The sequence below is a fragment of the Pelodiscus sinensis genome, chromosome 1, assembly GCF_049634645.1.
Source record: "Pelodiscus sinensis isolate JC-2024 chromosome 1, ASM4963464v1, whole genome shotgun sequence".
Lineage (NCBI taxonomy): Eukaryota > Metazoa > Chordata > Testudines > Trionychidae > Pelodiscus > Pelodiscus sinensis.
In genome coordinates, this window is record NC_134711.1 from 133,308,363 (window position 1) to 133,335,403 (window position 27,041).

Consider the following 27,041-nt stretch of genomic DNA (forward strand, 5'->3'; position numbering starts at 1 on the left):
GTTTATTGCTTCTCCAGCATACAGCACTGCACAGATGTCATCAGGTTACAGGGCAGGCCTAGGATGCCTCAGCCCCCCTTGATATGGGGGGGGGGGTCTCGGCTTCTAAACCCCCCAGCCTGTGGCTGAGGCTGCTTCCTCCATGCTCCCAGACAGAAACTAACTAACTCTCCTCCAGCCCTGCCCCCCAGCCAGGGCAGCATCCACCTTCCTTTGTTCCTCTCCATGGGGGGTGGTTGGTCAGACAGGTTGACACCCCCTTTGCATAATGACTCATCCTGTTTTGCTGGGCCGTGGTACCAACTGCAGCCAGTGGGGTTACCCCAGAGCCAGCAGCATAGAAAGCAGCCCGATACCCCCACTACGTCACAACCACCGCTGCACACTGCGTGGAAGTTTTCAGAGAACTGTCCACGATAACTCCAAGATCCCTTTCCTGATTTGTCGTAGCCAAATTAGCCCCCATCATACTGTACGTATAGTTGGGGTTATTTTTCCCGATGTGCATTACTTTACACTTATCCACATTAAATTTCATTTGCCATTTTGCTGCCCAATCACTGAGTTTGGTGAGACCATCTTAGAGTCCCTCACAGTCTGCTTCTGTCTTGACTATCCTAAACAGTTTTGTATCATCTGCAAACTTTACTATCTCCCTGCTTACCCCTTTCTCCAGATCATTTATGAATAAGTTGAAAAGGATTGGTCCCAGGACTGGCCCTTGGGGTACACCACTAGTTACCCCTCTCCAATCTGAAAATTTACCATTTATTCCTACCCTTTGTTTCCTGTCTTTTAACCAGTTCTCAATCCAAGAAAGGACCTTTCCTCTTATCCCATTTGCAAGCACTGGATTAGTGTGTCATGAACTCATGAGAATTGCAGGTGTGTTTCAGAACTGTTGTAACTTACAACAGTAACAAGTGAACCCTTTCTTACATGAACTGGATCTACTTGTCTTCCTCGCGTAGTTTACCTCTCCAGATAGGAGCTCCGCTACAATTAAGTGTTATTCAGCAGCAGGTGTGGGCCCTGATTGTTTTATGTTGAGAACTGAGACTTCCTCTTGTTTAGAACATGCAGTGAGATTACTGGCAACCTGCCATATCATGATTTAGCATGAAGAACTCTCCCTTTCTTTTCAGACCTTGACTTGGTGCCAGCATGATGAGAGGAGGAAAAGACGATTTTGCTGACATAGGACACCCAAGGCCTAGGGGTAGGATTTTAATTTGGGAAGCCATTTGCATTCCTCATTGAGTTCACTAGATGTGAGCAAACTGTATTGCAAGAGAAGCTTCCTGGTGATGGGGCAAAAGAACATAATAAGTGGTGTGACTGAGTATAAAAGCATATTGGAATTATGCAAAGCCAGGGATGAAAACAACATGTTCACCTGAAATCTTCAGTTTGCAGACAATTGCAGACAACTTTCATGACAATGCAATGGAAGCAGGAGATTTAACCTAAATACAACAATAAAAATATCATTTGATTTTTATCTCAACATAAATAAGGCATGAGGTCGGTACATTCTAGTCTATAGATCAGCTGCAGGACAGATCATTCAGAACAATGGAAGTATTTCTCATGGCTCATATGTCCCCTATGCAAGTCCTTTTGCAATTTCTCTTATTTGGACTGAGCCATTCCATTAGATACTTTTCCTTGGCTAGGTTTGTCACTGGCCAGCTACACAAGAACTAGATATTGTGTATATAATCCTGTCCTCCATTATATTATCCTTCCTTGTTCATAAAGGCACGCAGGTTAATTTTAGAGAAGGCACACTGCACTTTCTCACACTTACCGTACAGTACACATGTAATATGAAGAGACATTACTTGCTACCATAGAAGGAAAGACAGAGGCAAGCTGTCCATTAGACTTTCTTGCTACAACCTGTTAGTGCACCCAAACTTGACTTGTGATCAGCCTGCCGCAATTATGAATTTAAGCTGGGATTGACATTTTTACCTTGAAAATCTGGGGGAAATCAATTGTTTGGGGACTTTAGATTCCTAATATCAGGATGATCTCACTTTATAGCTATTTTCCAACAGATTTTATGTCCCACCTTAACTCAAAAATGGCTTGGCTTGGAAATACCAAATGCACTTTAATAGTTTGCTGTCTCTTAGAGTTTTAGTCTCTTTGCCTAGTTTGTGCCAGCTGTGTACTTCCTAAGCGGTGGGTCCTAGCTGTCATCTTGGCATATAGGAGCCACAGGCAGTCTGCTACGTTTTGTCTGTACCAGGAAAGTAACCCTATTGCTCCTAGTTCAGCCCCCCACTCGCTGTAACAGTAACAATTGAATGGAAGCTACAGCCAGAACTTGGATATATGACATCTGGACAGAACTTGGCTGGAGGCTGGCTCAGAACAGAGGTGGATGACAAGGGGCAAAAAAATTCCTGAATCCTGCCTAGGCTTCAGGTTTTGGCAGCTGTTGTTGAGCAGCTTTGGTTGAGCTGCTCTAGGAGTGACTTTTGGCTATGAAGTTTGCTAGTGTAAACGCAGCCCAGATCCAGTAGCTCTCTGAAGAGCTCGGGAGCAGCCTGGCTTCATTTGTTCTTTCAGGTGATTCATATGTTAGTGCTTTAGGTGTTGGTCAGTTACCTTCAGCATTGTTTGGTTTAGGGTATGCTTGTTTGCATCCTTGGTTAGGAAGCTGCAACCTGGGTGTGATGTTATATAGGTTGGCTCATTGTTTCATTTGTATTTTAATCCCCTGCTTGCAGGGAGTGTTTGCTGAATTGGTGGTGATGGGTATTCTTTTCCCTAGGTTGATTAGGAGCAGGAACCCAGCCAGCTCTTTGCAGACAGTTGTGCTCACTGTACATATGAGCGCTCTCTCACCCACACACATACTGTACCCACACACACAATGCCTCGACTCTTTGTTCCTGGTAAACGTATAGAGAAACGGTCTGAGTTGAAGTGACTTTTCCAGCTTTTCAGAACTCGTTCTTCTCCATTCCAGGATCAGCTCCCGTCACAGGTTAAATCTGAACTTCCTCATCCTCCCTTGCACAGCCCCAGATTAGTTGATTGTCTCCCATCGGTGACTGGGCAAGAAGCCACACCCCTGACAGAATGAGGATATAAGACAGGTACCACACAGCTAGAGAGCCAGCAAGAAAGCAGCTTTGGGGAGGCCTCTTGCGGCAGGTCCCTGCAGAGATGTGGCTCCTTCTTCTCTGTACCCTGTCCCCACTCCTCCAGACTGCTGTCAGGGCTGACCCTGTACCGTAAGTCACCGTGGAGTTAGGGACTGGCTCCTGCTCCTTGGCTGTGGAGTGGAGAAGGAAGAGGGCAGGGGTTTGCAAACTGCTGCCAGGGGAAGCAGTGGGCACTTTGGTGTCTAGAGACATTGCAAATGCCCAGGGCAGACTGAGAGCAGATTGTTGGAAAAGAACTGGGAAGTGAGAGCAAGGAGGAGGAGACAGCTACTCAAGGGTGATGGTAGGGAATGGGTGTGATAAGGAATAGGGGATGGGAGAGAGGGAAGATCAGTGGACGGAGTCAGAGAAGCAGGCAAGTGGTTAGATGTGAGGGACCAGGAATGGTACTCATTTGAAGAGTGGCAAGGGATGGCTGGAGGGGGGGACAGGTGGACATGGATGCAGATGGGCATTTGTGAATGCTGTGAAGGAGACCACAGGAAGTGGGAAAATCCAGGCTGGTTTTCCAAGACCTCTGGGTAGAGTGGGAAGGGGGAGCACAGAAGAGAAAAGAAGCTCAAACTTTTTTTTTTATTTAATATGTGGGGGATAGTGAAAGCTGTTTAGAAACCTGGTATCAGTGCTGTGTGGAGACTGATTAAATGGAGTTATACAGCCAGGTCGGGGTCTCTTTATTCTTGATCTCCGGCACGTCTCTCCTTTCCCTAGTTCTTTACACTTTCAAAATGGAGACAAAATTTCATATTGAAGCCATCCCCTCTAAGCCCCCCCCCCATCTTCAAGAGAGGGGGTCACCCTTGGGGCACCACTGCCTGTGATTAGGGAGATGGTTCTGGTGGCACAGAGGGCAGGTAATTACTTAGACAAAGAACTGCAGGGAGGGGGTATGAGTATCAGCTGGAGATGGTTTCCTTGCATTTGGTTTCCTTTCCTTCCCTCTTTCTAACTTTTCACTGAGGACAATGATAATGGGGGGATGGTTGCACAGAGAAAGTTGGCCTAGGCACAGCAGCTCTATGAAACATGTCCGCCAGTGCAACACTATTGTCAGTAGCCCGGGAGAGCTACGTTACAGAGGGTAGCACAGCACCTGCTAAAGGACTGCTTTAAGTGGAAAGCAGAAACTGAGACTGACAAAGGCAGCCTCAGTCCTGCTGGAGAGCTAGTAGAGACTTCTCACATCCCTCCCCGCAGCGTGGGATGAGTGTGTCTGGGGAGGAACTCAGCCAGTCCCCCCAGACAGGAACGAAACTTCTGCATAAAGCAGCTCTGAGTTCACGAGCAGCCAGCTAGGTTGACGAAGTCCCACCGGTACAGTTCCTCAGCTGCTCAGAGAACCTGATTCCTTGAGGGCTTTGTGTGTGTTTTAAAAGCAACACACAAGGTTCAATCCTGCCTTCTGATCCTTTTTCTCTCACTGCTCAAGGAACTATGTGGTTGTGCTACCAGCCCGGCTGCAGTATCCCTCCGTGCAGAAAGCCTGCATGGACTTGAGTAAGGTGAAGAGTTCCATGCTGCTCACCATCACTCTGGAGACCAAGGCCAAGACTTACAAGCTGCTGGATGGGTTTGTCTGGAAGAAGAGACAGCTCAAATGCTTCAGCTTCCCTGTAAGTGCTCTATGACTTTCAAGTGGTGTTGGCTAGATGTAGGTGTGCCTATGGTGCTTCCTCACTGCTTGGCTAATGCACCTATGTGAAGATGTTTGCTGGTCTGACTGGTACAGATGGCTATGCCTTGGTATTCAAATAGCTACTGTGACATTCCAGACTACAATCCCGATTGCTGGGGAGCTGCTAGTTCTGCCCTGCAACCTTGGATGCTTTATAATTTGCTGCAGCAGCTCCCACCTGTGTCAGCTTTCCAGCATACAAGCTACACCCTGAATGGCTGTGTGTAATTGCCCTCTGGCTCTTACCAGCCTCAGTTATACGGCAAGGTGATTCCAACACACCCATTGTTCTAGATTTCCTCCCTCTCCTGGGCTATACAGTTCTTTAAAAGGAATAATATGCACCCAACTTGATACCCCAAATAGTGTTTTCCAAAACACTTCATTTTAAATGCATTGGATTAGGTAAAACAAGCTTATTAGCTAAACACAGATTTTAAGCAAGCACAAGCAGTGAGGCATGAAAGTCAGAAATGGTCACAAAGACACCAGTTGGATTTTATCTAATTTAACAGGCTATTATAAAATCAAAACAAGTTTGGTTTGTTTGTTTTTCACCACATGCTTTCAACAGTCTTACTAACCAAACTTCTGAGGCCAGGACCACTCCCCCATGTCCAATAGCTGTTCTTTATCCATTCAGGTGCAGGGAATTGATGGGTAAAGAGGGGGTGGAGCTTGAAGTGTCTGTCCCTCCTTTTTACAATTTCAGTCTCCTTCTTGAAGAACATTTTCAGCTTGATACCAGGAGAGACAGTCTCTGGGAAGGATGTTCCCTCCTGCTTTTGTTTTCTCACTTGTTAGCGCTTCATTTGCTTCCTTTCCTTTTTGACTGGTTAAAGGCAAATTAAGCTGAGCACTCGTTCCTTTGTCTGAGACATAGCTCTTTGCCAACCTCAGTCTGGAACATGTGTTAACACTGCAACAGTGGAATCTTATAACGTCACATACAATGTTGCTACACGCTCTCAGGAAGATACTGATGATTACACCTCGCTACTGTAGGCGTTTCAAATGATACCTTACACAGCATATCTGGTACACAGATTATTACAATAGGGTGTGAATACAGGGGTACATTCTGCCACATCTGTGTTTGTGTCATCTGTGCTGAGTCCTCTGAGCCCTTCCTGGATTCCCTCTAGTTTGCTGGGTAGGAGTGGGAGACAGACAGAAAGGTGCAGGCAGGTAAATTCTAATCATTCTTCACTTTCTCCATTGGAGTGGTGGGGAGCCAAGGAGGAAAAGCAGTGGGATGCTGGATAGATGGGAAGGTAGTTTGCAACCACAATTTGGTGCCCAGTACCTGCAGCTGGGGCAGCAGAGGTGGTGATTGCCAAAGCATGACAACTGCAGGAAGCTATTTCCCTCCTTGGCACCGGAGACTGTATTTGTTCCACAGCAGGATGGGTTTGCCTTAAGAAAGCTATTGTTTCAGCTGATACTTTTTAAGGGAAGCCTCAGATTCTAGAACACAACTATGTGGTAACGTGAAAAGCTCACCATAATGATGCAGCTGTTTGTAAGGTAATTGTGTGCTCACAGGTACTGAAAATGCCACATCTTGTTGTTGAATTTACATAATAAGCATAGAATCATAGGACAGGAAAGGATCTGTAGAGGTCATCAAGTCCTGTCCCTTATCCTCACTGCAGGACTAAATATTGTCTAGATCATCCATCCCTAACAGGTGTTTCTTATCTGCTCTTAAACCCTCCAATGATGGAGATTCCACAACCTCCCTGGGCAATTTATTCCAGCGTTTAATCACCCTGACAGTTAGGACATTTTTTCCTAATGTCCAACCTAAACCTCCCTTGCTGCAGTTTAAACCTATTGCTGCTTTTCCTGTCCTCAGAGTTAAGAACCAATTTTCTCCTTCTTTCTTGTAATAACCTTTTGCGTACTTGAAAACAGTTCTCATGCCCCCTCTGCCTTCTCTTCTCTAGAGCTAAACAAACCAGTTTTTTCAGTCTTCCCTGGTAGATCATGTTTTCTAGATCTTTAATTATTTTTGTCACTATTCTCTGGACTTTCTCCAGTTCTGGGCACCACATTTCAAGAAAGATGTGGACAAACTGGACACAATACTCCAAATGAAGCCTAATCAGTGCAGAGTAAAGTGGAAGAATTACTACTCGTGTCCTGTTTACAACATGACTGCTAATGCATCAGAATGATGTTCAGGTTTTTTTTGGCAACATGTCTCACTGACTTGTATTTAGCTTGTGGACCACTATGACCCCCAGATCCTTTTCCATAGTACTCAGGCAGCCTTTCTAGTGTATGTATGCAAATGTCTGTTCCTTCCAAGTAGAGCACTTTGCATTTCTCCAGTTTGTCCAGATCCTTTTGAATTACGACCCTATCCTCCAAAGCACTTGCAACCCTTCCCAGCTTGGGCATCTGCAGACTTTTAAGTGTGCTCTCTCTGCCATCTAAATCACCATCTAAATCACTGCTGAAGATATTGAACAGAACCGGCCCTAGGACTTATCTCTACAATACTCTCACTAGATAAGCTCCAATAGGCTGCCTGGCAACTGATGGCCCCAGTGGTTAGATCATTGGTTAGGGACTTCAGGTGGACTTATCCCTCCTTTTGTCCTCAGGTCCTGGCTCACAGCCTTAAACAATGGAATTGAGTTTTCCTCGTAGCCATAGTGTGGGTGGTGGTGGTAGTGGTGGTGGGGGGGGTGTCTCAGGATCTCTTCTCCTGAGCTACTTCCAATGTAAGTCTTTTAATTTGCAGTTTGACCCTGCTAGTCCAGTTACCGCACAGTTGGGGCATGTCTGCAGACTCCCCTCAGCAGGGGAAAACTTGCTTCCTGTGGCTCCATTGCCAGGTGTGTTACACCTGTGCTTTCAGACAGGCACCCAGAGAGCTCCTGCCTAGGCCAGGCTCTTTTCTCCTTCCTCCAGGCCTGGCACTGGGTGCAGTTACAAGAGGGTGCAGCTAACTGAACTCAAAGGTTTCCTTTAACCTTTGCTGGTGCCAGGCAGTCATCTCTCTGTTTTATTCAGCTTCCTCATTGCCCCATATGAGTGTGGAGAAGCAGTGTTCTTTCCTTATGTGCGTACAATGACAGTAACCCTCCTTCGGGCACCCCTGCCCCTCCTGCACCCCAACTCCCTCCCCAGGTCACCATCCAAACCCTCTGTTCTGCCCCCAACCCCAGGTCACAACTCCCTCCCAGATCCTGTACCCCCTTCAACACCCCTTCCCAAGGCCAAAATCCTCTCCTGTATTCAGACTCCCTCCCTAACCTTGCACCCTATTCCCCTGCCCCAGGTCACAGTTCCCTCCTTCACCCAAACTCCCTCTTAGACCTCACACCATCTCCTGCACCCCAGTTCCTTATCCCGTGCACCCTTCTGTACCATCCTAGACTCCCACGCCTTCTCCACAGAAAAGTGTGGCCCTTGACCACTTTCCAAAAACTTGGAGAGGCCCCCTACCAAAAATTATTGTCCACCCCTGCTTTAATTCTAATTGCATCTAAAAACACAAGAGAGATTGTACCAGTTTGCACCAGTCTCGGAGGGGTAGCCATGGTAGTCTGTGACTAAAACAACTTAAACAACAATGGTCCTGAAGCACTTTAGAAACTAACAAAAATATATAATGTGACAGGAGCATTGTTGTTGTGTTAGTTTGCACCAGTGCAAGGCTGGGCCACCCACCCAACAGTGACACTTCTTCCCCCACTCATTAATGCAGAGTAACTGAAGTATAATGGTCTCTGGGAGGAAGGCAACATGATGCTGATGTCACTGGCCGGGTGGAGATTGGATGCCTGGGGCTGTAACGGAGTAGATGTTGTGTTGATCATTAGTGCCCATAAATCCCCTCTGTTTTCTTCCTGTCCAAGTACTTGGTACTGCTTAGGGTGTGTGTTCATTTTTGAGCTTGGTGGGGGATCCACAGGCAGGTAATTGTTCACTTGGTGTGGCCATTGCATGATGACAAAAGCCAAATCTGTGCTGCTAATGGCACTGGTGGAGGAAGTCCTAGCTGAACTGAAATACTCTTCACTCAGCGGGAAGGTGCAGGAGAGAGCTGGAGCCCGCTTGCACCAGCTTCTTGACAATCTCACTATGTATTTTAGCAATGTGTGTGTCTGTCAGTCCATTTGTTCGGGAACTCTTCCTAAACGGCAAGAGCTAGGACCACCAAATGTGATATGCGGCTTCCTCTTATTGTATTGTAAAGCAAGGTCAGGGTTTGGGTGTGCCAGGACAATGGGATGTGTGTGGAATTCAGTTATTTATGGCAGGAGGGGTTATACTGTAGAATGACCACAGGCGGCTGCAAAGAGCCAGAGATGGGGACCGGGCCATCTATAGCCCCATTGGGCCAGCAGGGAGAAGGGGTGGAGAAAGGGACAGCTATCTACTATAGATTTCAGAGAGTTGCTCGGTGTCTCCCCAACTGGGGGACGTGCACCCCTCCTCCGGCTGTGCCAGCTGCAGCGGCCATGGAGAGACACTTCCCACATGGCCCCACGTTGCTGCAGTGAGAGGGCTGGGGATGTCTTCTCTCTCCAAGGCAGCCTGGTACCGAACCCCTCAGCCCCAACCTCATCCCAGAGCAATGGTTTAAATGAAGAAAAACAAAACTTATTTGAGTTAAGGACCCGAGCAATGCCGGGTTAATCTAGATGCTGTATTAGTCACACTCATGTGTTCTTGAAGATCCTTCTACTAAAGGAGAAGTCCCTCAGCTGGCTGCAAAAGTAGGTTCCTTATCTCCTCTGTAGACGACTCACTAGTGTGCGATGTGATCTCACATGCACAGCTGGTACATTAATTTCCTCCTCAAAGGAGTGTGCCTAATTCTCCTAATTTTTCCTGTGTTCCCCAGGTCCCACCTCCATCAGGAGGCACTGAGGAAGTTGCCACCATTCAGCTGTCTGGACGTGGAGGTGGGAGTAAGATATCTGAGAAAAAACAAGTCCTGATCCAGAGGGCTAGCAACAGCACTTTTGTGCAGACTGACAAGCCTGTCTATATGTCCAGGCAGTTGGGTAAGAAGGGCTCTGCCCCGGGAATTGCTTTCTCTGCATTTGTGCATGCAGATGTGTCATTGGGTGTGTATGTATATATATTTCTAGAGAGGTGCAATTGTGTGGTGGTTTTTCTTTGAAAATGAGCATAATTTGTGGAGGGCAGTTGTATTTGTATGCACTTGTGCTTGCCGATGTATTCGTGTACATTTCAGATGCCTGTGGTGAGGTACTTGTCTTTAGATTGGAACATAAGCAGTGCTGACCCTCAATTGAGTGCATGTCTGCAGATTGATCCATGTCTAGAGGTTGGTGAGTGGACAGGGCTGCAGGTGTGGCCATGGGGGCTGAAGGGATGTGTGTGTAGATGTGGGGTTCTGTACCGGTGTGCATATGTGAGTAGTCCGTTTTGCAAGTATACAAACGTCTGGAGACAAGTTTGTGCACAGATGTTCAAGTGAGAAAGCAAATGTCAATGTATGTATCTGCTGGTGCGTGCAACTAGGGTAGAATTCTCCCTTTCTAGTTAGCTGTCTGAGAACCTGCTCAGATACCAGCCTAGGGATGGCTTGCCTAGGGAGAGGCCTTTTCCTCCCTTCCCCTTTCACAACCCCTGGCAGATTATTTTGTAAGTGATCTTATAGGCTCTACATACTCAGCCATAATCATTCATGCAGAAAACTCTTTTTGCCTTTCAGCCTTATCTCTTCAGAACCACTAGATCGGTGATTCTCAACCCCCTTTCTTTTTACCCAGGGACCCCCCTACATTCAAAAACACAAACCTGTAGACCACCAACCAGAGGTGATGCAAGGGGGAGGCACACAGAGGGTCATAGCTTCCCTCAAGATTTCTGCCTTGCATTGGCCATACTTGCTGAAGTGCTGATGTAGAGGTGTGTCTCCTTGGCCAGCTGCTGCCTGTTCATGGAGTCAGTGGCTCTGAGGCAACTCCTTCTGATGTCAGGGAAGATTTCTCTTGTGCAGTGATGCTGCGTTTTTGAGTTGCACTCTGCTAGGGTGGAGGTGGCACTCCTTCCTCAAGTGCTGTCATCTGAGTTTTAAGTTTGGCCCTGAGGCCCGCTACCCAAGGCTGAAGCTTGGTACTTGATGAACCCCTTGAAACCTGTTTGTAGATCCTAACTGAGAACAGTGCACTAGCCCCAACCCTACACCACACTTCCCAAAAATATCCCCCAAGTTCTTTCTCCTGTCTACATATTCCCCCCCCCTCCCATTTCTGTCTTCAGAGCCTGCAGTGCCCTCAGATACTTAATGCCTCAAACTGAAGTGCCAGAGAACATGCTGAAATGCTGCTTCAAGTCTGTTGTGCAATCTGGATTGGAAAGACAAGCTTGAACCTTCGTGTGAAGATTAGTCTAAAGGCATTTTAATTGTGTTCTCATTTCTATTGCAGTGAATTTTCGCATTGTTACTCTGGACAGCAATTTCATTCCACTGAATGAGGAGGTAGGCTTCTCCCCCCTATTGCCTTCTTTCTCTGCTCCTGCCCTGGGGCAGAGGGTTTGTACCTAAGGAGCTGCCAGTCTAGTATCTCTCAGCAGCTGCAGGACTTTGCATGTAACCAAAGAAGAAATCCCAGCTCCCTCCTGCCAACTCCCTTCATGCTGTAACCCAGCCCTTGGCCCAGACCCAAACCAGAATCTAACTTGAGAGAGCTGCCAGCACAGAGCTGCTTACTCCACCCCAGCTACCTCATTTCCCTGAGGCATAGGGAGCTGCTCCAGGAAGCCAAATGGACATAAGGGCAGTGTCCTGTAGAATTCTGGAGAAACTGCATGGAATTAAATTAAACCTTTGTGTATAAAGTTTAGTATCTCAAGGATCTACTAAATGAATAGTTTATGTAATCTTGTGGGCCAGACATTGTACGCATTTCCACAGGAAGGATAAATACAGCTCCTCCAGGAGCTGGGAACAGTGGGGTGCTTCGGCACATTCACTCAGGCTGCAACCCCTCCAGAGAAGCACCACCATCTATAGAGGCTCACGTATAGTAGTTCACACTGGGTTCTGCAAAGACTTGCAGACAGTTTAAACTCCAGTTTTGTGACTTGGGACTGCCTTTCTGCTCCAGCACATGGACAGAACTTCCTGTCCAAAGGGAGGCCCCAATTCTTAGGGATGACTTGATTGGACTAGGGCCTACCTAAGCCACCATAAGCCTTGGCCCTTGTGCTGAACAAAGGGTGTTAGGAGCTCCCAGCTATTGGAAAACCCCTGCGTGATGTTTGAAGGACTGGTCTCCTGCCAGAACCTTTGCCGGAGTTGGGGGTAACCTCTGGTTAGCTTATTAGCATGTGGGTTCTTCTGTGGTCAATGTGTTTTCTTTGTAATGTTTTCAGTATCATATGCACTTGCTTTGAAAAAGCTATGTAGACTCACTGTGATAATTACACTACAGAGAAGGCACAACAGGACTTTTCAGACAGCCCGACTTTGCTGGAGGTATCACAATATAGGCAGGGAACTGTTCAGCCTGGAAATAACCTGGTTAGGAGCAAGAGAGACGGGTGTCTCCAACCAAGAGAGGTGGCTGCTGGGGAGCCGGGAGCCTAGCAAACTTGTCTTTGCTGGACAAGGGCAGGGAACACAGGGAAGTTTCTTAGAGCTATGACAGAAACACGGTCCCTGAAGCTACCTAGGAAATGGTTTAAAGCACTATTAGCATAAAACTAAAACAGGGAAGAACAGCCAGTCAAGCTGAGGAAAGCACATAAGGCTACTAAACAGTAGGGGTACGTCTAGACTACAAGTTTTGTTGACAGAAGTTTTGTCGGCAGATTCTGTTGACAAAGCTTCTGTCCACAAAGAATGTCTAGACTACAGCCAGTTCTGTCGACAAAGCAAGCTGCTTTGTCAACATGACAGTGTAGATGCAATAACACCTTCTGTTGACAGAACTCTGTCGACAACAGATGTTGTTCTCGTAGAATAAGGTTTACAGCCGCCAACAAAACTGCTGAGTTCTGTTGACTTTTTTTTTTTTTTAAAAAAAAGCAGCAGTCTAGATGCGGATCTGTCGAAAATAAAGTCTTTTTCAACAGATCCTGTATTCCTCAAAAAATGAGGTTTACAGGATCTGTCGAAAAAGGCTTTATTTTCGACAGATCCATGCCTAGACTGCCATTTTTTAAAAAAAAAACTCTGTTTCAAAAAAAAGCGGTGGCCATGTTTATGCCAATGAGGCGTGGGATATTTAAATCCCTGCTTCATTAGCAATTTCAATGTGCCTAATCTACATCTCTCTGTCGACAGAGAGGTGTAGTCTAGACACACCCGGGGACTGTGCGCGATGTTGAGGTAACATTTGGAAGCTCTGAACAGGGGATGTGGATTTGTTAACTGGATTCGTACAAGCCTTGTGAGAACATCAGGGCTGATCTGAGTTCCTGTTGCTGGGCTGGTCAGATCATTATGGTAACAAAACCTGTGCCAGGCCTGTTGTAGTCACACCGCACTCTGGCAATGGAGGGACAGAACTTGCATGCTCCTGCTGTGAATGTCCAGGCCCTGAGCACAGCCAGTAGAGTTTAGAGTAGGGATGGATTTGACCTCAGCTCTCAGGGTGGAGGAGGTCCCCGCGCCCATGCAGCAGTTTGTTCCCCCGCAATCACGCAGAGTTCACTAATGAGAGTTCTGTCTGCTTTTCTCTTTCAGTACCCGCTGGTGGAGCTGAAGGTCAGTGCATACTCAGATGCCTCTGTTCTCCATTCCCTCCCCTTCTCAGAAAAACAAGGGAGCAAGACTGAGACTCACTCAGGTCTTCTGTATGTCACTGCTGAGCCTTGTTCCTGCAGCTCTCAGCTGTGAGAGCCATGGAGTGGAACTCGGGTGTCCTGCACAGCAACACACAATAACCCCAAGAGGTGCCAGGCTGGGCCCTGTCACTATTGCCATCTTCCCACCAGTGGTCAAGCAAGAGCAGGGCCAGAGACTAGAAACAGGGTCTCTCACACAGCAGCAGAGATTGCTACTCCCTAGAGAGACTCAACCTGCCTCCTTCAGCAGCTCCTGCCAAGCCAGCCTCAGTTTCCCACACCACAGTGCAGAGCACTAGTTGGATGGGGTGAGTGTTCCCTGTAAGCTGAACACTTGGGCAGCTGCCCAGCCGATTACCAGAGCACCCACTGTCAGCAGTATGTGTTTCTATTGATGGTGCACATCCAGACATGCCTCAGTGCACAGAATAACATTTATTCTGCACAGGGATGGAAAAAAATTAGAGGAGACTTTGCTTGGAGTGGCCAAGTCCAGCTTCCACAGCTTTCTCCTTCCAACCAGTCCAGGGAGAGCAAGGGACCAGGCTGGGGAATCAAATTCAAGTCACCCATGTTAAAGAACAGTGTTAACTCCTAGGGCTCCCCGAGCCCAGTGTCAGCAGCAATTCTAGCCCCTATCACCTACAGGAGCAAGAGAGCATGTTGGGGAATGGGAGCCAGATCTCCCACCCACCAGTGCAGGGCATGACCCCAGAGGGTAGAGGGTTCAGCCTATGCAGTACTCTCAGCCTGTACTGGCCCAAGAAGAGCCAGAGCCAGGTCTGGAACCCTGCTCTCCTATGATTGTGCAGGGCACCGTCAACCTGCAGCAGAGGATGGGAAACTGATGGATGGATGCATGGAGTGTCTGGCACTGCTGCTGCTCAGGGCCACCTACAGGGAGATGTGGAGGGAACCCCTGGAAGTTGGTGGAGCTGGGAGTGTACAAGGAGGGGTCCCCTGGGAGCCAAGGGCATGAGATCAGGCCCCCTAAGACAGACTCACTGATATCTTATTTCCCCTGCACTGAGTTCCCAGTATCTTCTATTTCCTTTCCAACCTGGAAGAGGCTGGTAACTCCCAGCGGCTGGCTGAGACATTGCATTCCCCTTCCGTTGGATGGCCTGGCTTTCATTCAAGCTGCCCAAGGAAAGAGGAGCTGTGGCAGGGAAGAGCTGGTTTCCAGAGTGCAGAGGAGAGGTTGGGAGGAGTCTCGACCATTACATGGGGCAGTGTTGGGGTCTCCTGTCTCACTCAAGACCAGGGATGAGGGCAATTCTTGCTGTGTTGCATCAGGACTGGGCTAGTGAGGAGGGGTTCAACATCCTTGCAGCTCCCCCTAGCTACCGCACCCTGGATGGGGCCAGAGCTGTCCATGTGCAACCGCCACCAAGCGAATTTGAACCTGGGACCTTTGGAGCTTAGTATAGGAACCTCTACCCTCTGAGCTAAAAGCCAGCCGGCTCCCAGCCCATGCTGTAGAGGTCTCTTGATCTTATCTGTTGCTGTGGTCTAGGTGCCACTGCATGGGGCAGTGAACCACACTAGGTGTGTGGGTTACACATTCCCTTGCTCCATCCCCTCTGAGGCCCTGCCCCTGCTCACTCCATCCTCCCCCCCCTTTGTGTCTCACTCCCCACCCCCACTCACTTTCACCAGGCTAGGGCAGGTGGTTGGTGAACAAGAACGGGCGTGTGCTACAGGCTCTGGGAGGGCGTTTGGGAGTTGGTTACGTGATTTAGGCTGGGACGGGATTGGGAAGGAGGGAGACAAGGTGAGCACTTACCCCAAGCGATGCATCTCCCGGAGGTACATCCCCTCCCACAGGACACTTTGTTTCCCCTAGGTGGGAGGGACCGGGGGTCTCAGGGTGCTGTTGTCTGCAAGTACCACCCCAACAGCCCCCACTGACCGCAATTCCCAGCTAATGGGAGCTGTGGAGTCGGTGATCAGGATGGAGGTAGCACAAAAGACCACCTGCCACCCCCCAGGGGCCATGGGGAGAGTGCTGGCCACTTCTGGGGGGAAGGGAGTCTGCTTTCACTCCACTCCTGCTATGGACTGTCAGGGCCCAAAACCTCCCAGTTTGGCTGGGGTAGCTTCTGGGAGATGCCTGGCAAAAGCGGAAGGGCTGCCAACCCTAATTTGATTCTTGTTTCAATCCTTGGAGTCAGGATCCTGAAAGTAACCGGATTGGCCAATGGCTTAACGTGAAACCAAAGCAAGGCATTGTGCAGTTGTCCTTCCAGCTGGCAGCCGAGCCATCCCTTGGAACATACACCATTAATGTGGACAGCAGAAAGAGTGCCAGTACCTTCAGCGTGCAGGAATACGGTATGGAGGGGCGATTGGCATGCAATCCAGGGTGCACCAGGAGCCCTTGACTTTTTGACCGTCTCAGGAGAGCTCTCTCCTTGTCTGAAGGGCCCTACGTGGATGCAAAGTTTGTATCTTCATCTGCATCTCTGTCTGCAAAACTGAGCCTCTAATATCCACATTGACATCTGCGGATGCAGATAGCCGTGGGTTTGCAGGGCTCTACTTATCTGACCCTGAGACAGACTGTACAAGAGAACACTTCCACTAAAGCCGGGGTGTCCAACCAGTTCTATAGTGGCTACTATTAGAACAAACTAGCCACACTCAACTGGCCAAATGGCCACATGAAGCTGGTGGCTAGAGTGTTGGACATCATGGCTCTAAAGAGTATCCCCCTTCTCTTCAGGAGAATGCTGGCTCTCTGGGTGCGGTTCATCCCCACAACACCCACACGTACACACGCTGCTCCCTGAGCCAGGTGACAGTAACTCAACCGCCTTCCTTTCTTAACGTCTTGCATCTCCTCCTTCAGTGCTGCCCAAATTCAAAGTGACTGTGATTGAGCCCACTCAGATCTTCACATCAGATGCATTGTTTCCATTGAAAGTTTGTGGCAAGTATGTTTCAGAGGGCTCTTGCAATGGGAGGGCACAGTTAACCTGTACATGTAAGGGGTTAGCGTTGTGTTTCTGAGAGGGTCTGAGTTGTGGTAAGGGCTTTCAGGGAAAATGTGAAAGCACTTACAGTGCCTTTCGACTCCTCTTCCAAGAGGAAGTCTGTCCATTCTGTAGCTCCACTAAAACACCTTTCTGTCATGGTGTCCTCCCCAGTGCATGGATGGAGTAGAAAAGAGCTGGGAGTTTATTTGGGGTCACCTCTGCAGAGCTGTTTGGGAAAGCAAGGACTACAATTAGCACAGGGACTGCAAGAGAGGACTAAGGGACTGTTGGGGAGCCCAGGACTGGAATAGCAGGGGGCTGCAGGGGCACTGGCAGGGCTGTGAGAGGAGCCTGAGGCTGGAATAGCAGGCACATACACCATGGCGCAAAGGAAGACAGTGGAAGTCGACTAAGAACATTATTTCCCATTTCCCTTCTCTGCCAGGTACACCTATGGAAAGCCTGTCCAGGGTACAGTGCAAGTCTCTTTGTGTCAGACAGTGTATACTTGGTACAGGAGAGAGTCAGAGTCCACAGACATCTGCCGGAACATCACAGGCAAGGTGAGGAGGGAACTGGGACTTGCTCTAATGGAGATGTAGGAGAATCTAGGGCAAGAAGAACAGCACAGGGAGAGATTCTGACCAGGAGCAGTGGATGCTTTGGGAAGGACCCAACTGCACAGTTCCCCTCAAGCCACACTGGAGCATTTCCCTTACTACTGCTGTCTTAAGGACTGAAGTGCCTCCTGCTGACTTCTCCACTCTTGGGAGCACGTTGCATGTTTCCCATCCACACTCTGAGAGAGCCTGCCTTTGCTTAGCTTCTGAGCTTTGACCAGATCACAGGGTTGCTGTTCCTTGTTCTTTCAGTAGTCAGCAAGTTTCCTCACTGCTCATTGTCTCTTTTCCAGACTGATAAGACTGGTTGTTTCTCAGCCTCTGTGGACTTGGCATTCTTCAGGCTTGAGAGTCCTGCATACAGCCAGAATATAAATGTGGTAGCCACTTTGGTGGAAGCTGGAACAGGTAAATCCTAGGATTTGCAGAGCCTGGTGTGAGGGAGCATGGGTGTTTGCTTTGTGTCTCTTCCTTATAACAAAGGGTGCTGGAAGTAGAGTGGTCTCTTGAAGGGACTGAATGACCTTTAACACGTAGTGTTCTTGAGGTGTGTGCAGGCATGTTTTTTGCCTGCCTCACTGGCCACTATGGCTTGAGCCATTTCCCACAATTAGTCCTGCTCTATAAATATTATTGGGAGTGTGGATTGTTTCATTGGCCACTGATGGACCATGTCTTTGGGGGGGGGGGGGGGGGAAATATAGTCAGGAGACTGTTCTACCAATCAGAGTGCAGTCTTTAGCCATGCGCTCATTCACAGATTGTCAACATGGGGATCTCATATGGGTTGAGGGTAGGAGGGTCCTGGCTTGCCTCCCTCTCTTGCTTTATGGCTAGATGGAAGGGGTTGTCCCAGAACGTTTCTATTATAACCTGGTGTAGCAGCATGAGTCAGACAACTGGGTTAATTCACTGGCTCCTTGTGCATCTTGTCTTTTCTCCCATAGGTGTGAAGGCAAACGCTACTCATGTTGTATTTATATCACAGCAAGCTGGGTCAATGAGCTTTGAGGATTCAGACAATTACTACCACCCTGGGTACCCCTACAGCGGGAAGGTAAACTCCACATGGGCAGCCAAAGTATGGGCCTTTACATAGTGCCTCTGGGGGTGACACACACAGAGGAGCCTGAGGTGTTACCTCATAGAAATTTCCCCTAAAGTTTACCTCTGTCTATTCTGCAACCCTGCCCCTCTCCTTGGGAGGGGTCAACCTGCTCTGAGCTTTCTCAGCTCCACTAAGAGTGTCTCACAGAGATTCCCCATTGCTGTCATTCTCTCCTCAAGAGTAGGTTTTGCTGGTTGAATGTGTGCACGAGTCTCCCTTCTCTCTCTGCAGATCAAAGCTCTGGACCGAGATGGCTCCATATTCAAGAAGCAGACTGTTTTCTTGGTTATTAATGTTGGGAACACCCAGTCCCACCGAAAACTCACCACTGATAGCACTGGAATGGCTGCTTTCACTCTGAACACCGCTACCTGGAATACAAGTGAGGTGTCTCTGCAGGTGAGCTATCAGTGGACGTCTTATGTGTGGTGCGTTCCAGGGATGCATCCAGGAGGTGACAGAGATGTCGGGTACTGGCAGGGCTTCCCACAGTTTCCTTTGTGGATGCCCTAGCTGTTCCCTTCTCCAAGTCTCTCAGGCCCTTGATCTGAGGGCAATTCACTCTCAGATGGGCTGTTGCCTTATAATGCAGAGCTCCTCTGAGGTAGGGTGATTCCCTTAACTCTGTACATTCTGCCATCCTAAAATCTCTTGCTATTTCAAGTGGAGGGGATGTGATTCCTTTCCCCTCCTGGGGCCGTGTTGTGTTATGCTGCTGGTGCCGAATGGCTCCTGAGAGCCAGCTACATTTCATTAGTGGGTGAGTGACTCCAGGATACACAAAGCCCAGTTTTCAAAGATTCCCAAGCGGACATCTCATGTGTAGCCCAAGGACAACCAAATCCAAAGATATGGATGAATTTTCATCATCCTTGAAAACTGATTGGTTAGACATACAGAAAAACAAATGCCAGCCATGCAGATAAGTGGCTCCTGCGGAAGCCAATTATCTGTTGATAGAAATCCATGTTTTTAGACCTCCAAGAAGCCTGCTGGCTTCCTGTTCTTATTGGCATAGCTCTCGTGTGTTAAGGGTGGATAATGTAGGACAGGGACTTTCCAAACCGGATCAGTTCTGTGATCCAGCTACTCCACTACTCTGTCCGTGACAGTGGTTAATACCAGATGCTTTAGTGGAAGCAAGAAATCCCATAATGGACAACTATGTATAACCCACACATCTCCTGAGTGTGGTTTGCTGTCCCATCTAGTGGCACCAACACCACATACAGGGAGAATAATGAATTTGCTCTATAGCCTTAGTTACCAGCCAAGTCACTGATTGTGCAGTAGATGCTCATACACTAAGCTCCAGAGATCTGCAGGTTGATTCTGCTGTAAACCAATGGATTCCAGAGGTGTGTGTGTTCCCTTTTATTTAACTCTCAGGGTGCTTCACAGCCGTCTCTTTAACAACTCTTCACCCCCTCTACTCCCCCCCCCCCCCGTGAGTCGTTGCCCGCCCCAGTCTGCACAGGCCCAGTCCCAGTCCCAAACCCTCCACCAGTTTTCTTGACCGCAGGTGGCCGCCCGCCCCAGTCCAAACGGGTTGCGTCCAAAGCCTTCCCCTAGTTGTCCCACTGTCTTTCAATTATTACACCTCTGGCACCCTTCTTGAGGCACGCCGCCTTCATAGTACCGCAAGACAATTGTGGGTGGTGGGGTAGGTGGCCCGGACCCACCCTCAATCTTGGGTCCCGGCCCAGGGCCCTAAGGCAGGGATTCTGACTTCCCTTGCCTGGCTGATAGGGGAGTTCCCCTAAACTTGCCAGCCCACGGGCTTCACGACCCCGCCCTGGGCCACTTCCTATCCACCTATGGGTGCCAACGTATCTCCATTGGATGCTGCACCCCGTCTGACCATGCCTTCAGCACCTCTGCTCCCGGACCCCCAGGTTGCTTTACTGATTCTCCTCCTCCTCCTCCTCCTCTTCCTGGGCCGAGCTCCTTGCTCTCCCCATCTTGGGTCTTCCTGGACCCTTTTAAGCCACCCACCGCCACTTCAGCGGGTGACGTCACTCTCCTGCGCTGGGCAAGCGATGACGTCCTCTCCCCCCTCTTGCTGCAATGGCGGGTGACGTCACCAGCCTGCGCTGGACAGACGCAAGCGGCACACCACCGCCTCTCCGCCTGCTTTCCCCACAGTGCTGGGATGGCACTCCTGAAAGTGCAGGGATTGCCAGCCCCATCACATCTGCTCACAGATGACCAGAGTCTGTTAGTATTACCTATGCACTTACTATCCATAGATAAGATTTCTTCTAATTTCAAGTATCAGAAGTGGGTCTTTGCTCATGAAAGCTTATGCTCCAACACTTCAATTAGTCTATAAGGTGCCACAGGACTCCTTGCTGCTTTTTCTAATTTCAGGCAGTTACAAAATGGCTTATAGCCTGAAGCTGGTTGCTGTCTATAAAAATGTATATTTGTTACATATACATGCCATTTCAGAGGCTTATGGTTCATTTTCATGTTTCATCATAAATCTTCTGGAATCCAACCCACTTGCTTTAAAGCACTCTGGGACTGATGTATGAATGCCCCAGAAAACAGGCCCTCTGCTTTAAAGCTCTGGCCTCTAGTTTTTAGACTGGAGTAAAATCGGTTAGGTGTAAAATACAGGTTGAACTGTCTAGTCTGGCACCCTCAGGACCTGACGGTGAACTAGAGAACTTGCTGAACCAGGGGAGGTCAGTATAGTCTAGCAACATTGCCCACACTTCCACTGCTTGCTGGGCTCTTAGAAGATATTTAGGGGTAAATTAGAGCTAAAGAACAGCACAGAACACTGAGAGCTATGACTGGTGGCTTTAAACAAACTTTATGGGACTGCGGGAAACTTGGCCACATCCATGATAAATGGACATCTGGCTAACTAAAATCATGCCAGGCTGTGGATGTTGCCGGACCAGAGTGCTGGACTAGAGAGATTCAACACAATATTGACTGCACCTAGAAGAGGGCAGTGTATATAGACATACACTGGACAGAACATTATCAGCACTCTGGAGTGATGTTGTCATGATTACCTTTATTTCTCTTCCAGGGAAGGTTCAAGCTTCTCAATCCAGAGTATGAGCATACAAGGACCAATCTGTACTATCTGAATGCTTATCTCTACCTGAAGCCATATTACACCACCACCAAGAGCTACCTCAAAATTCAGCAGCTGCGGGGCGTGCTGCCCTGTGGCCAGGAGCAGATGGTTCAGGTGGATTACCAAATTAACCAAATGGATCTGAGAGGCCAATCCAGTGAAATCCTCTTCTCCTACTATGTGAGTGTCTAGGCAGGCCGGGGATTGGGACAGAGATTGTGGGAAGTGCTCAGTGTGGGTCTCAGAGCAGGAGTAAGCTGTACCATGGTGCTAGGTATAGCTCTCATCCAGTGTGATGTACCCCCGGAAGCACTGAAGCACAGCATTCTTTCCTCAGTTCTGCCCTCGCATAGCTCCTCCAGACAGCCCAGCCCAGCCCCGCCTCTGCTACCTGGCAATTCCTCCTCCTCCCCTGTGGCTACCTCTAGACTGCAAAAGCAATGTTGCGTCCAAGGAATGCATCCGCTTTTTCAATGTTTTTTCCAAAGAACGGCTGTGCTCTTTCGCCATCCCTGTAAACCTCATTGTACGGGGCATAAGGGATGGCTTGAAAGAGTACTTTCTTTTGCAATTTGGTGCCATGTAGATGCACCAAATTTTGAAAGAGCCTCTTTTGAAAGTAAATCAGAAAAAGATACAAATTTGCATAACACAAATAGCGTATCTTTTCCTAATTTTACAGTGCAGTCTAGACGTAGCCTGTGATTGGAAAGCAAATCCCATGCCTGTCATTTTTGCAGTTCCCCAGCAAGGGCCCCAGCCTAATTCTTTCCTGCTGGTTCAGTCCCCTCTGCCTGCTCCCCACCAAATCTGGCTCTGGTTCTCACAAATATCTGCTCCTGATGGACCCACCTTTCTCACTGCTGGAAGACCTCCCAATCACCTCAGATACCTAGTTGCTACCTGATATGCCCCTTGCATGCTGGATTCAATCTCTCTATGAACCCTCTTTCCCAGTCCTCTGGGGACATTTTCTTCCAAGTGATCTGCCTCTTCCTGCTGTCAGTTCTTGAACCAATATGCCCAATGCTAGAACCATACCCAGTCTCCCTCTCCCTACAAAATGTGCAGTTCCCCCATAGGAGGCCTCTTCTCTCTGGGATATACAAGCCCCTTCCTGGCTGCCAAAACCTTACCATAACCTGCTTTCCTTCCTGCCTGAAATCCTCTCCTCTCCCTGAGCTAGTATGCCTCATGTTCCTTCACCCAGCCTGTGGCTGGTAACCTTTGGTCTGTGGTGTTTGGGATTTGGGAAGATGTGGGAGAGGATGCCAGACTTGAATGCCTCCTAAGGTCTCTCTTTGTGTCTCCCCTCCTCCTCCTCTAGGTGATGGGGAAGCAGCGGCTCCTTCTGAATGGTCAGAAACGTGTTGCCATCAAGAAGAATGGTGGTAAGTCAACAGCTGCCTCTCCCAAATGGGAGAGCAAAACCCCTGCAAAACCCCTGGGCCCTAGTGACAATTCTGAGTCATGAGGGTGGCACTGAGGGAGGCAGTGTGGAATGGGTTGAAAGGGAGAAGGAAGGCTCAGGGAGGAGTTGAGATGGGCAGAAGGAGACTGTTAGATCTACTGATACCCTCACCTCTTCCTCTCTCCTTCTAGGGCAGAGGGGCGCTTTCTCCATTCCTGTCACCTTTACCTCCAGCTTTGCTCCCCACCCCTCCTTGGTGGTGTATGCCATGTTCCCTGATGGGGGAGTTGTTGCCGACAAAGTCCAGTTCACGGTGTCCATGTGCTTCAAGAACCAGGTGAGACTCCAGCATTGCAGGGAGGCTTGGCATCGATGCAGGCAGAGGGGAGGTGGGGAGCATAGAGGTTAAGTCATTTCAGTGCATGACACATACACAAACAGAAAATGGAACTTAGATGCCAGCAGAACCACAACTAAACCCTTAACATTTCCCTTGAACACAGGGATCATTTTTCTCTAATTCATCCCTCTTCTCCCCGCGTCCCTTGCCCCATTCACTCCTCTCTAATGGGCTTTCCCCCTTTGGAATCCATCTGTCCAGGTCAACCTAGAGTTCTCGCAGCAGCAGGACCTACCGGGGGCAAGTGTGAATCTTCAGCTGAGCGCAGCTCCCAACTCGCTGTGTGCCATCCGAGCTGTGGACCAGAGCATCCTGCTTCTGAGGCCAGAGAGGGAGCTCTCCAATGGCAGTGTGAGTGACTGACTCACTGCAAGGGGCTGAGGGGTGGTGGAGGGGGAAGCTGGAGGGAATGCGGATGCCTTTATGGGGGGAAGGGGTTGGAGATGGGTGCTGCAGGAAGGGGTAAATGGGAGTGTCTGTCTCTGCCCTTGTTGTCAGCCCTTTGTTTTCTCGGGCCACGTGTGGTTCTGCAGGTGTATGGGATGTTCGATTTCTCAAATGGAGGTTACCCCTATCAAGTTGATGAGTACGATAGCTGCTATTTACCAAGACCATTTCCAATGCCTGACGTCAACCCTGTGCCAATGGACAACAGAGGACGTTCCTTCATGCCATATCCTTGGTTTAGCCAAGGAGTTGACTTCTTTAGCTTCCTAAAGGTGGGTGCCGTCACACTCTTTACCAGCCTCTCCTTAGCACGAGAGAAAAGGAGAAGCCTACATTCTGAGAGACAGGGCTCAATACAACTATATTAGACACAGCCTGAGTCAGACCAAAGGTCCATCTAGCCCAGTATATCCTGTCTGCCGACAGTGGCCAATGCCAGGTGCCCCAGAGGGAGGGAACACAACAGGAAATCCTCACGTGATCCCTCTCCAGTCATCCATTTCCAGCCTGTGACAAACAGAGGCTAGGGACAACATTCCTACCCATCCTAGCTAATAGCCATTGATGGATCTAACCTCCATGAATTTAGCTCTTTTTTTAACCCTGTTAAATTCCTAGCTTTCATCACATCCTCTGGCAAGGAGTTCCACAGTTTGACTATGCACTGTTTGTTCTAAACCTGCTACCTATTCATTTCATTTGGTGGCCCCTAGTTCTTATGTTATGGGAACAAGTAAATTACTTTTCCTTATTCACTTTTTCCACACAAGTCATGATTTTATAGACTGCTATCATATCCCCCCTTAGTGTCCTCTTTTCTAAGCTGAAAAGTCCAAGTCTTTTTAATCTCTCTTCATATGGAACCCGTTCCAAACCCTTAATCATTTTTGTTGCCTTGTTCTGAACCAGTTCCAATTCTAATATATCTTTTTTGAGATGAGGCAACCACGTCTATACACAGTAGTCAAGATGTAGGTGTACCGTGACTTTATACAGAGGCAATAAGATATTCTCTGTCTTATCCTCTCCCTTTTTTAATGATTCATAACATTCTGTTTGCTTTTTTGACTGCCTCTGCACAGTGAGTGGATGTTTTCAGAGAACTATCCACAATGACTCCAAGATCTCTCTCTTGAGTAGTTGTAGCTAAATTAGTCTCCATCATATTGTATGTATAGTTGGGATTATTTTTTTCCAGTGTACATTACTTTACATTTATCGACATTAAATTTCATTTTCCATTTTGTTGCTCAGTCATTTAGTTTGAGATCTTTTTGAAGCTCTTCACAATCTGTTTTGGTCTTACCTATCTTGAGCAGTTTGGTATCATTAGCAAATTTTGCCATCTCACTGTTTACCCCCTTTCTCCAGATCATTTATAAATAGGTTGGAAAGGATTGGTCCCAGGAGGGACCCTTGAGGGACACCACTAGTTTTCTCTCTCCATTCTGAAAACTTACCGTTTATTCCTATCCTTTGTTTCCTGTCTGATCAGGTCAGGTGGTTGATAATCTAGCCCTACTGCTATATTCTTATTATTGGAGCATAGAATTACTATCCATAGAGATAATATGGAAGATTTTGGCTCATTTAAGATTTTTACTTCATTTGATTCTGCATTTTCTTTCATGTATAGTGGCCACTGCCCCAGTAGCATGACCTGTTCTGTCCTTCCGATATATTTTGCCCTGGTATGACTGTGTCCCATTGATTGTCCTCATTGCACCAAGTTTCCATGATGCCTATTATATCAATACCTTCCTTTAATACGAGGCACTCTAGTTCACCCATCTTATTATTTAGACTTCTAGCGTTTGTGTATAAGCACTTTAAAAATCTGTCACTATTTATTTGACTTCCATTTCCTGATGTCTGAAGAAGTGGTCTCTGCCCATGAAAGCTCATGATGCCATCTACATGTTTTGTTAGTCTTTAAGGTGCTGCTAGACTATTTGTTGTTTTTAAAGTTTTTCCAGTTACAGACTAACTTGGCTACCCCTCTGAAGCTTATTTCCTGATGTGTTAGACTCTTTTTCATTTGGCTGTTCCTCATCTGATCTGACCCATATTTTATCATCTTCCATCCTCTCCTCCTGACTAGAACATAGAATCTATTAATAGATTCTCCCCTGAGAGATGTCTCTGTCCGATCCATGTTCTCCCCCATACCCGTCGGCTTTCCCCCAGCCCTTAGTTAAAAAGATTGTAGAGCAGTTTTTAAATAATTAAAAAAAACCAACAACACACAACAACAAATGGTTTCTGTAACCGACTAACTCAGCTATCCCCTGAACCTTTTTAATGTTAAGTGCCAGCAGTGTGCTTCCATTTTGGTTTAGGTGAAGCTCATCCTTCCTGTATAGGCTCCCCCTATCCCCAAAGTTTCCCCAGTTCCTAATAAATCTAAACCCCCACTCTCTACACTATCATGTCATCCACACATTGAGACTCTGAAGCTCTGCCTTCCTACCTGGTCCTGTACGTGGAACCAGAGAGTGTTACCATAGAGGTCCTGGTTTTCAATCTCTTCCCAAGCATCTTAAATTTGGCCTCCAAAACCTCTTCTCCTACCCTTCCCTACGTCATTGGTACCTATATGTACCACAATCACCTGCTCCTCCCCATCACTACACATAAATCTATCTAGATCAGTGTTTCTCAACCTTTTTTTAATAAAGTACCCCTTTACAAAAATTATAAGTACCCCCAGTACCTACAATTTTCAGACACAAGATTGTTTTCTACCATTGCAACACATTTGTTTTAACAACTTAATCTCCGCCAGGCGGGCGATGAATTTTTGGGTATAAAAAGTACAAAAATAATAAAACGTTGTAAAACTTAAAACAAAAATTCAGTTTTCTCCAAATTTCAGTTGTGTTGACATACCCCCCAGACTTCTCTTGAGTACCCCAAGGGTACTCGTACCACTGGTTGAGAAACACTGATCTAGATGTTTCGAGAGATCCACAACCTTTGCACCGAGGCAAGTCATCATATGGTTCTTGCAGTTGTTGCAAACCCAGCTGTCTATGTATCTAATGATTGAATCCCCCATTACTAACACCTGCCTTTTTCTAATGCCTGGAGTTCCCTCCCCCAGAGAGGTATCCTCAGTGTAAGAGAATATCACAACATCCTCTGGAAGGAGGGTCCCAACTATGGGATCATTTCCTTCTACTCCAATTGACTGTTCTCCTTCTCTGAGCCTTTCATCTTCCTCAACAGCACAGTGGCTGTCTCGCCAGAGGTGGGACTGTTCTGCGGTGTCCAGGAAAGCCTCATCTACACACCTCTCTGCCTCCCTTAGCTCCTTCAATTCAGCCACCTTGGCAT

The 27,041-nt window shown here is 48.0% G+C and overlaps 1 protein-coding gene across 1 annotated transcript in view; it reads left to right on the top strand.

Annotated features, from left to right (window-relative positions):
* The first annotated feature begins 3,109 nt into the window (after nt 1-3,109).
* Nucleotides 3,110-27,041, top strand: part of A2ML1 (alpha-2-macroglobulin like 1) — a 50,447-nt gene continuing 26,515 nt past the window's right edge. Inside the window, exons 1-16 of the mRNA XM_006119937.3 lie at nt 3,110-3,251; nt 4,612-4,795; nt 9,722-9,884; nt 11,280-11,332; nt 13,544-13,564; nt 15,819-15,978; nt 16,496-16,580; nt 17,068-17,185; nt 17,536-17,650; nt 18,190-18,299; nt 18,582-18,749; nt 21,397-21,627; nt 22,775-22,838; nt 23,050-23,195; nt 23,460-23,609; nt 23,792-23,977. Of these exons, the coding sequence (XP_006119999.2) occupies nt 3,184-3,251; nt 4,612-4,795; nt 9,722-9,884; nt 11,280-11,332; nt 13,544-13,564; nt 15,819-15,978; nt 16,496-16,580; nt 17,068-17,185; nt 17,536-17,650; nt 18,190-18,299; nt 18,582-18,749; nt 21,397-21,627; nt 22,775-22,838; nt 23,050-23,195; nt 23,460-23,609; nt 23,792-23,977 (2,022 nt within the window). The 5' untranslated portion in view covers nt 3,110-3,183. The remainder of the gene's footprint in view (nt 3,252-4,611; nt 4,796-9,721; nt 9,885-11,279; nt 11,333-13,543; nt 13,565-15,818; nt 15,979-16,495; nt 16,581-17,067; nt 17,186-17,535; nt 17,651-18,189; nt 18,300-18,581; nt 18,750-21,396; nt 21,628-22,774; nt 22,839-23,049; nt 23,196-23,459; nt 23,610-23,791; nt 23,978-27,041) is intronic.